At 40.7% G+C, this 11,615-nt stretch overlaps 1 protein-coding gene across 1 annotated transcript; it reads right to left on the minus strand.

The window, feature by feature from the left end:
• Nucleotides 1–8,855: 8,855 nt before the first annotated feature.
• Nucleotides 8,856–10,908, minus strand: LOC124154035. Its single transcript, XM_046527520.1, has 4 exons — nt 10,530–10,908; nt 9,930–10,044; nt 9,745–9,840; nt 8,856–9,439 (listed from the first exon to the last, which is right to left on the minus strand). The coding sequence occupies exons 1-4, from the start codon at nt 10,676–10,678 to the stop codon at nt 9,053–9,055; spliced, it is 747 nt and encodes a 248-aa protein (XP_046383476.1). The 5' UTR covers nt 10,679–10,908; the 3' UTR covers nt 8,856–9,052.
• Nucleotides 10,909–11,615: the final 707 nt, after the last annotated feature.

Consider the following 11,615-nt stretch of genomic DNA (forward strand, 5'->3'; position numbering starts at 1 on the left):
TATTTTTGTATAAGATTTCAATCGTCGTGGTTTCTTTCTTTTGGAGAAATTTACCAGTTTATTGGGTGGCCAGTTTCCAAGTCTGAGTAAAAATCATCGACGTTTAATTCATATTATAATATTCGCCATGGTGTCGTAGCAGGCTTTGTTTGAAGCTGAAGCCATTTTTGCTTTATCTAAAGGCAATATGCGTAGCATTAGCCTTTATATTAAATGTTTTTCTTTGATTTAAGAAGTTAGAGATTTTTTGAGCATTAATTTGCTTAAAGTTGGACTTGATACTTCCAATTTTTAATATTCGGCGTATTTTGTGACATTAAAGCCTCCTTTGATCATAATCTTTCATATGAACAGACTGCAAAGTGATACGAGGGGACGAAAACACGACAAAGAACGTAATCGATTTTAATTCGACCTATTTGCGAATCTGAAGAAAACCAACTTAAAACACTGTGAAATCAATGTAAATGAATACATCGCAATTAGTGAGTGTAGTTTTACATGCGCAGGTAGAGAACGTAATTAAATTTTGCAGTTTATTTCTAATGAGGGATAAATAGTTAGCGATAATTGAATTGAATATTTTAAAAAAAGAGGAGATCAAATTATTTCTCCTGTGCCATCGTCACTTTTGTTTTTCTACGTGTGCCATTTTTCGGTACCCTTTGGGCACTGCTATGTTGGTTATAGGAGCAAAATATGATTCTTTAGCTCTTATCTTAGCGGTTTAAATATATATATCGTCTCTGGCTTTGTGGAAGTTCTTATGTGCAATAATTGTAAGCAGTTATTCTGACTAGGAAACGAAACTCAAGGGGTTCTCTGTTAATACGTATTTCGATAGCGGTCTACTGCCTCGATCCTGTTTTTTGTTTCTTTCTTTTTTTTGTGGAGCAAATGGAAATTAGCCATCCATCCATCTCATGTTTCGTGGGATTCTTGCTCAGCGGTCGCCGCTCGCTTCGCCTCACTTGTTTCATTACCATATTTAATCAAATCGGGAGCTAACGCGGGGATAGATATATATGTATATCCGTGTGGGGGCATTGCCGCGCGGCTTTTTCCAATGAATCTGATCGCGAATCCACTTTTTTTTCTTCGGAGCCGTCTTTTTATTTTATTTCTCGAATAATGAAATGATCGCCGACCTTTGAATTGATTCTACCGCGTTTCGGAGTCTTCTTGGCACTAATCTAGTTAAAAATGGGTTCAACTATTGATAAATGGGAAGTGTAATGTTACTTGTCAGCTTTATCACACACGGCGAAGCCACTGAAGGGTGCTCCATTTCGATTCTACGATCCGCAATGCAGAACCCACTTATGTAAGGCCCAAAGGTATTGAAAGACGCAGTATGACTGAAAAGGTTGCAGATTTTTCTATGAATATACTTTACCGCTAGTAAATTTATAACAGTTGGAGTTTTCTATTTAGTCAAACCATTGAAACTTCGTTTGTGAAATCTATAAAGTGTGAAAATTGGCTTTTGCTTCCCCTATTTAATGAGTGGAATTATAAATAAATGATGGAATTTGGCTAAATTTCCAAATAAATTCCAACTAATGAAATCATAATTAAAAAATGATGACCTAAGAAGTTATGTTAGATACCAATAGGTATTATTTCCAATAGCTACTTCTATATTTGCATAATTATGAGAATCGTAACGTCAAGGAATTTCAATTAAGCATTTTTTTTGGAAAATGAATTTAAGAAATAAAAAATTCGTAGCAGTGGCAGGAGGAATTATGAGGAAGGCATGTTTTTAAAAAAAATCCTTAAAACCGTTTTAGATTAATTGTTCTATTTATGGAAATAATTCTTATACTTGTAGCCTTCGTGTACTTTTAGAAGGAATTTGATGATGAACCTTCAGCTCAATGGAAAAATTGTCTTCGAATACAATGATAGAACAATCATCGACCGCTTCTAATGCGATCAGGTGGACTCAGTCACTACGCGGAAGGAAAAACCGTGGATTCCAAAATAGTGAAGGGAGTCCGACAAGGCTGCACTCCATCACGAGCTCACTTTCATGTCTATCAAGAGGAAGCAATAAAGGATATGGGGTAATAAGTACTAAAGAAGCGAGCGGATGAGAAATAAAAATGCTGCGATTCTCAGACGATATCGTGGTAGCAAGCGGAAATGATCTTCAACATTCACGGTGGACGAGTTCCAGGAAATTAACGACGAAAAGAAAACCTAGATACTGTTATGCGGGAGAGAGAAAGCAGCGACCTATATCCACCTGTAATAAGAGACACGGGAAGTGGAATCATTCACCTACCTCTGGAGTAGCATTCGATAGCTGGGATAGAAGTAGCACAGCAGGCACAAAGAGTCGCATATCGCAATCCAAGGCGGCCTTGGTGGTTAGAAGGCCGCTCCAAGTTCATTAGAACGGATATATGGAAAAAGATTGCGAAATAATTCGTATGGTAGCAATCTACGGATCAGAACGATGGAAATATCTGACGAGAAAAAGACCTAAGAAGTGTTGAAGAGCTGATGGTGGCAGAGGGTGTTGAAGAGGAAATGGATGGATAGAGGGAGGCGTGCCGAAGAATAGGAGAATAGGGGTTAAAGTGTGGAGCGACAGATAGACCAGGGAAGGACACTTGGAGAGAGAGCGTGCGAGGAATGGTGGAAGTAGCTTGGGGAACCGAGAAGTCGATGGCTGCAGTGCGTACCAACATTAAGAATTCATTGCCATGAATTAAGAAAAAATCCAATGCTATGTTCTTTTCGATATAAAATTTCGTAGTCATAGATTTTCGAGTCATAGAATCGGCCATACATGATTTTAGTGACCTCTTTATCGTATTTTTTTCGTACTCTGGGGTTAAAACTGAGAAAAATCACAAATGTCATTCCTCTTCCCAAGGGTTTTGTTTGCCTTGAGGAAGGTCATCGGTGGATAGGTGGAAATATTGCTTCTTATTCTGTATTGTGTTTCCGTACTCTGTCCTAAACCTTACAAATTGGCGTTCCTTTTTACTTGTACGAAGTTGAAGAGACTGCACCGGGATATTTCCACATCCACGACCGACCTAGTATCCTTGACGACGAGATGCAAGTTCACGAATGGCCTCTGTACGTTATCTGATTACTGCTGAGTCGGGGGAAAACTATTTATTGGGCAGCTTCCTTACTTCCCACAAAGCCTCGCCATTGTGAGCTCATATTTATCGACGCGTCTGGCTCTCTTTCAGCTCCTCCCTTGCAGTAGGCCGCGACATCTCATTCCATTCCCCATGCATGCTCGGGGATTGTATAGATGATGTGATTTCTTTGTTTCAACCTCTGTCGAATGAGGCCTCTTTCCACTTCTCTCTCCCTTCAGCACAGGGCTCATGAACTTGGTTCGCTAGATTCATTGTAATTGCAGTGGGCGGTACCTTAGATTTTTTCCAGAATACAAGTACGTTTATTCTTTTTATCATTCCTCTGCTTTGTTATGATTCGTTTAGAGACTCAGATTACTCATTTTTCTTAACGGGGTTTCATATCTGATTATAACCTCTCTGTTTAAGCCAATAAGAACAGTAATTAATATAAGGATTTTTGCATCAGTAATTCCTGAAGTAAAGAAAGATGATGACCCCTAGATGTATTTTAAAATTTTAGAAAAAACTAAGAAAATGCATAATATACAATTTTAAGTATCTATATATGAGTTCTTGATAAATCATCGATTATACATTATTGTACGAGTATCAAAAATCAGTGTAGAATTAATGGATGCGTAGGTAAATAAATTAGAAAAACTAAATGGTAATTATCAGTAAAACGTATTAAAATAGCATTCTAAGGAGTTTAGTTTATATTTTAATATTTAAAACATAGTAAAACAGATATGCAATGTCATATGGGAGACCCTGTGCCAGCCATTTTTTGAAGAGAACGATTTTATCTGGAACAGCTGGAGTCCTCTCTCAGTATTCGGGAAGTCTTCTCAATGTTTGCCATGGTTGATATGAACGGTGGGTGTGATTAGAGGAGCTTCCTCGAAAGTAATCACTGTCCAATTCTGTGTCGATGCGATCTTGTTTCTGTTTCAGTGGTTTAGGAGGGGTCGACAACAGATGATGTGCATCCAATCCAAACGATTCATTTGACGAAACTCCGCTCTCTTATCAGCTAATCTGCATTTCACCTCTATTTTGCATCCTTAATAATTTGTTTAGTTAAATCAATAAATAATTTTCGAGAATTACACGGAGAGAAAATCATTCGTCTCGACTGGGATGCGAACCCGGATCCCCCGGTTTCCGATCCAGTGCTTTAGCTTGTTGACTGTAATCAAAGCATAAACCGAAAAGTGCATTAAACCAGTGATCCAGTGCTTTAATCAGTTAACTACCACTGACTCAATGCACTTTTTAGCAAATGCCTTGGTAATGGTTACAGTTAACAGGCTAAAGCACTCGATTGGGAATCGCGGGATCCGGGTTCGCATCCTTGTCAAGACGAATGATATTTTCTCAGTGGAATTTCCGCACATATGTATTATTTATCAGGCGAAATAGGTCTAGTAAGACCCTGCTGCCGACGAGGTCATCAAGAAGGAATGAGGAAGATAAATTACAGCGAAACAATCGTGCTAATTTAGCCATTTTGTTATAAGTTTAAAATGAAAAATATAGGAAAATTACAGCCCTTTTGTCGTGAATTGGTGACGTCATTGAAGTCTCGGTACATGGAATCTTTACTTTTCAAAACTCAATCACAGTCGCTAATGATAGAAATTTAGTGGACATTCATGACTCCGTTTGTTTCTGAAAGGAAACCGCTGCAACGGCATCCAAAGTGTTTGATTGAGTTATCCGTCGCTCCGACTAGACAGAGGTCGCTGCTCGTAAACGAAGACCATCGTGGAACAGTGGCGCTGCAGGTGGCACTTTGGGGATTCACAGCGGTATATGTATCGTTTATTTTGGCGTTAATTCGCGGTCGCGGGCTCACGTACTCGGCGTCGGAGCGTGGCCCTGCTCTAATCCCTCGGCTACCATTCGCTCCCGGACGGAGACGTGATCCGTCGCGCGCGCTTCTGCCGCTCCGTGCTAGACACGCGCGCTTTGCTCAGATTCAGACGCGGCCGGGATCTGCAGGATTGGAGATAGAGTTAAAAAGAGTGGGAATTTACAAATGCATTAGCCTCTTATCCAGAGGACGCTCTCGGAGGCTTTAAGCTTCAATGGGAAGAAGGTCGTAGGAATGCCTGGCCTGAGAAACAGGTGATGAAGGATTTGGTTGTTGGCTATGTTGAGACAAAAGACACCATTGACATCGCGTCCGATTAATTCCACGCTTACACTGTGACAGTACAGGGATTTGTCACTTCTTGCAAGGCTTGGCAACTATGAATGACCACAAACAACTGCGGAACAAGGCGAGGATTAAGAGAATCAAAATTAAGGAAAAAATGGCCAACTAAAATGAAAAGAAAAACTAAGACTTGAACAACCACTAAAGTAAATGAAGTATAGATGAAATGAAACAAAAAAATAAAAATTTGAATTGTATGCCCATATAAGGAGATGGGCTATGGAGGACGGACTGTACTAACGATTGGCGAATTGAGGGGGATTATTATTATTATTATCGCAATCAGTTACAATTTGGCAACTGGCCAGGTGGTAACATGTACATCCAAATAGAAAAACACAAAGTATCCACAAAGTCACATATAAACTAGACACCGTACAAATTTTTAAATTTCAATTAAAATTTCTAAAAAAAAATAAGTCACTTTTTCAGCTTTTTCTTAAATATTTTTGCATAACCAGGAAAGGGCTCAAATAAATCTGCTGGCAATCTGTTCCAATCTACAATTGTTTTATTGAGGTAGGAAATTTTTTTAACATTGGTCCCCTTCGCCCGGCATTTAATTTTGAACTGATGATCGTTCCTACCAATGAAATTAGGTTTTCCCACTTTATTGCTTAATTCCCTCCATGCTTTATCCCCTTTGTATATTTTATACATACCGCAGGGTTGGTTTCTTTTTCTCTCACTTTCCAAAGATTCCCACCCCAGTATTTTTATCATTTCCGATACGCTCTCTGTCCTCCGATGCCCATCCAAAACGTATCGAGCCGCTTTTCTTTGAACTCTCTCCAATGCCTTTATATGTCCCACCTCATAAGGATCCCACACCGTAGAGGCATACTCTAGGATAGGCCTAACCAATGTTTTATACGCCATTTCCTTCGTGCGAAACTTGCTTCCCTTTAGATTTCTCATCACCCAGTGCAATAATTCAAATCTTTAGACAGGTGGACGACTAAGTATTTCCAGTTGTCACATCTAGGGATAGGTTTACATAAGAACTCATAGTCCCTTGTGGTGGATTTATCTTGTTGCTGAAGGATATATAAGCCTACATTTACTAACGTGTATGCCCATCCCGTTCTGAGTCACCAAATCTGCCATTTTATTAATGTCCACTTGCAGAGGTTCTGGCGAGTGTCTACGAGTGAGGGATACCTGGAAAGGACATGCTCTCACTTAGGTATTCGTTATTTGTTAATGGCTGGTGTCCTAACACCCCCCGCCACACACCATATTATGAGGCGGCGTATTACGTAGATGTAAATGAAGCAAGTGCCCTCCCGCAGTGCGTACACTGTTATTCCAAGATAAGTGAGTGGTTCTCGCAAAAATACTGCACAATGAAGGAGGTGACCCCAATCCTCCATTTATTGATCGATTTATGCTGCCGCCACTTTGGAATTCTTAAATCAATTTTAAAAAATGCCCGCAGCGCGGCGATGGGTTTAGAGCGATCCATTTATTCTCAACATTTGCAGCGTAACATTTTAAATCGCTAGGAGTATTAACGAAAGGTTATAAAGTTGATAGATTGTTTCATAGTGAATGCGGATTTCGTTTTTTGAGCCTCAATCATTGCAGGTTATTTCGATATGAAATTCGTATCTTTCTACCCGTGAGCGAGGCCAGGGGTAGTGGACTGCAGGGGGCCCATTTGAAAGCGTGTTGAGTGACAACACGCACGTCTGTAAGGCGACTGGATGATCCCTTATTGCGATATTCGTGGATTCTTGTTTAGGAGGCTATGCAGGGGAGGAGGAGGGATGGAAAAAGATGGCGAACTTAAGCTCAAGGACAACTGTGACGTCAATGTAGGGAGTTTTAATTGGAAGTGTCAAATACATTTCCCACCAATCCACGGGTGGTCAATGTCGCTCACACAAAAGAGCGATTTTTCAAGCAAGGTCAACTGTTACGTCAATACAAAGAGATGTGTCTATTAAGAGTCAAAAACGTTTTAAAACGTCTCAAATTCATGAGAGGCACGAAGTAAAATATCTTTCAATAAGTTAATGTTACAATTCTTTCGATCTTGATGATGATATTTACATTTTTGATATTATTATCAATTATGATGCTATCATTACGTAAGTATAGAAACCACGATCCATATTATAAACTATTCAGTTTGGAACATTGGATCGAAGTTTTTTTTTTAAATTTCCCTGTGCAGTGTGTGTAAAGGCCGCTATACACGGCGAATGATCTTGCGAATGATCATGCAGAATGATCATGCGAATGAAATCATTCGCTGTGATGTAAATTTATGGGGTTATACACGGAGCATGACGACGCGCATGAAATTCGCGAATGATCTGCGCACTGAGGATGCGCAATGGTACGCCTTAGCAACAATAGAGCTGTTTTATTTACCTTTGTGTTTACCTTTGCGGCTTGTGTGGTGGTGTAAACATGAACAACAGGCAAAGAAGAATAGCCGTTGCTTCGGCCGTAGCCGTTATTGCTGCCGCGGCCGTGCTATTAATGCAGCGAAACCGAAGAAGAAGAAGGAGCGTGTGGACGAGGCCGTGGATAGAAAGGAGAGATAGTGGCCGAGGGACGCTGTACATGGTTCAGGAGGAACTTCTTTTGGAGGCCTTCCGGAATTTCCTCAGAATGACGGAGGAACAATTTGAAACTGTGTTAAATGCAACCCGTAGGGATTATGAGAAGGTCGACACTCTCATGAGAGGAGCCATATCCGCGGACAAGAGGTACTATGTTTGCTCCATTGTCATGGTGAAAGTATGAATATTGTGCTGCTTATGTTGCAAATAAATAACTGATTTCAGGCTTGCGTTAACTCTACGGTTCCTTGCCACTGGCGAGTCGTTCCGGTCATCGATGTATTCGAAAAGAATCCATGAGACCACGATTGGACGAATAATTCCGGAAGTATGCTCGAGCATTACAACTACCACCTTTCAAGGGCCCGTCGGGTGGTGGAGAATGCCTTCGGTATTCTTAGCAATAGGTTTCGTGTCTTCCTGACCACCATGAACCTAGCTCCAGAGAAAGTGGAAGTGGTGACACTGGCTGCCGTGACTTTACACAACTTTTTGTGTGGGAGTAACGTACCTACGCCTTATGTGGAGGACTACCTGAATGCCCTACCTGGATTACCTCAGCAAGGGGGAAACAGGCCTGGGAACTTGGCATTTCAAATTAGAAACGAATTTTGCAGTTATTTTAATTATTTGGCAGAGTGACTGTAATTTTTTAAATGTGCGCCCATCATTTCATTAATAAATAATTTTGTGATTATTTATTAATGAAATGATGGGTGAAATTATTTGTGATTTTGTAATTATTATTAGCATATTAGTGAAGTTGATACCTAGTGCTGATTTCAATATAACTGCAAGTATCGTAATTCCTTGTCTTTTGATTAGCTGCTCATCAGGTAATTTCCCAATCTTCATAAAATTATTTACTCATGTCAGTGAGGGACTAGGGAAGAGCATAGTCATAGAGCACTTCAGTGAAGATGTTCCAATTATTCTTTTTTCCTCAAAAGCAAAAGTCACCCTTGTTTGAATGATGGCTTCCAGTTCAGTGATAATACAGGACTTTTAATACTCTTAAATAAATAATAAGGTAAGCACCCATGGCTATTTAGAATAGAATGCAAATAACTATAGTAGATAGAGCGTTAAAGGTAATAAATCATAAGGGCTTATTTCATTGTATAAATTTATTACGTATATAATAGGGATTACTCCCTCCTCATCATTCCATCAAAAAAAACCTTTTCAATCTCAAACATTAGCCTGCTCTTCTCCCTCCTATCATTTATGGCCTTAAGCCGCTGGGCCACCAGCCTCCCGAAAGCGTCTTCCTCGGAATCTTTATCCGACCTTTTGGCCAGAGTCCCCAATGCTGCCGCCGCCGCTTGCAGGAGCTCTGCAGCTTGCTCCGGGTTAAGGGAATCCATCCTTCTCTTCTTGCCCCTAGCAGCAGAGGTGGATGGGCCGGCCATCGACCTGCTGCAATTGGAGGGGGTAGGTGAGGGAGTGGCAGATGAATCTTGTACCTCCAGCACAGACCCATCGTCATCGAGGAGGAGCTCCCACTCCAGCTCCACAGCAGGGACACCACTTTCCTAGAAAGGATGAATGCATTAACTGTAGAAAAAGGATCTTCTGAGAAAACGTCGGCAGAAACAAAGAAGCTACAAATTCATGCAATTGTGCATTTATTTAGGCACTGCAGGAAATCCATTTTCCTTATTACCCTAGCGGGTTTGAGTAAGTGGAATTATGCAGCGGAGGTATAACTCCTTTTCAACACTCCAAAATGCTTATTGTTTTCATTAGCTATTCTTTATGAAATATCGTTGTAACATTATGAAGCAGAGCAAATAATGCAATGATAGCAACTCTTGTTCATTTCCATATCACTGCTTACCTCGGTCAACTCCAAGGGAGAGGTATGGGGCCTAACACTAATCGTCTCCTCCAAAAACTGCATGGCCTTGAAATAATATAGCGAGGGTGTTCGCACCTGCAAGAAAAGCATGTGAAATTAAATGCTTGAAATATATATACCACAGGAAATGGTCGACATAAACTTATTGAAGAGAATGTACGTACCGTATCGGCGCCTGAACCACTTTTCTTTGTGGCATCCACCTTCCTCTTCTCCGCCATGTAATTTGTGCGGAGGGCATGCCACTTCTTCCGGCACTCCTCCGCTGTTGTGTTGGGCCTGTCCATAGTGAAAACAATGTCAATTGGATCATACCTTTTTCTGATATAATTGCGTAACTAACGCACTTATTTAAAAATTCATCTTCAACGGTGCTATTGACAAGCCCATGAATATTTCCCGATTTGAGGCGCTTGTGTAATAGTGACATATTGCAGATATTCATTAATATCATCAATTAAGAATTTGTTAATTTAACCTAATCATAAATTCCTAACAGGTAGCGGCAACATCCTTATTACAATAACAACTCTGTTGGTCAGCCACATAAATCTACCGATTTCAAAACTGCTAGTACTTTATATTTAAATGTTTTTATCTAAGGTTCTTTCTATTGATACTTGTAACTTGGCACTTTCGGATAAATTTGAATTACGGGATTCATCACTTATGTATTTCATGTGCATGTCTTTCTATATTACAAAAAATAATAAATTTATGTACACAATAGCACCGTTGCATTTCAATAAATGAAAAACACTCACCTTATCGCACCTATTTCTTGTGCCACCTTCTCCATCTCCTTTGTCCGCAGCACCTTATTTTTATCATTAACGTCCTTGACGTTGTACAGCGTTGGCCGCTCCCGCACCAGCTGAATTAGGAATTCCACTTCGTCCTTTTTCCAAGCCATTTTTCCGTCTCTGTTGCTGCGAAAGCGTCCACCGTATCAAAATTATCAACAGAAGTCCCGTTACTCCTAGTGAAAAACACCGCTTTTTTAATAAAAGACGGTCGAATTTCAGTATATTGATATGAGAAACTCCATGGGCAAGTCATGGTTCACTGGTTCCGTTTCTTCATCCATAGTTCCGTTTCCGAAAACAGACAAGATGGTCGCCGCGCGCTAGCGCACATCCATCATTCACAGGATCATGCGATTAAAAATAGAACATGTTCTAATTTTCGTTGAATGATCATGCGCATGACGGATCATTCGCGAATTTTTCCGTCATACACGGCGAATGATTTCATTCGCATGATCATTCAGCATGATCATTCGCCAAATCATTCGCCGTGTATAGCGGCCTTAAGAGCATCCGGTGAAACTCGGTTGAAATGCGCTATCTCCATGACGACGATGACAATGAAAGACAGAAGTTAATTTCCATTCGGTTTCAATGCTCAGCGACCCATCGTTTTCGACCTGACAATGGCACAACAATGACCTTGATAATGAAACAAAGTGTCGAAACTCGATAGGTCAACCTTTAGATTGTGCGCAAGGTGACTTCAAATGTCTTTCATTGTCATCCTTTTAGTGGGGGCCAGGGGCGATGAAGGGAGCAAATGAGGATATTCAGCCTCCAATCCGCATTCCAATTGTTTCGAATCGGGGCTTGGTTACGAAAAAATGCTGCAAAAAAACATGAGTTAAAGAATCGAGGTCTCCCCCTTCCTCCCATGCAGTGCACTAATTGTTCGACTTCCCGCTGACGGCGCGAATCGAAATTATTCCGGAGAGGGAGTACGTACGGTCCGCCGTCGAATCGCAGATTGCGATCTGGGCTCGAGGCCTCGGCGCCGTCATGTGCGTTTGTGGGCCAGCTTCACGTGGAATACTAATTCCG

Source organism: Ischnura elegans, chromosome 1 (assembly GCF_921293095.1).
Source record: "Ischnura elegans chromosome 1, ioIscEleg1.1, whole genome shotgun sequence".
In the NCBI taxonomy this organism is placed as follows: Eukaryota; Metazoa; Arthropoda; class Insecta; order Odonata; family Coenagrionidae; genus Ischnura; species Ischnura elegans.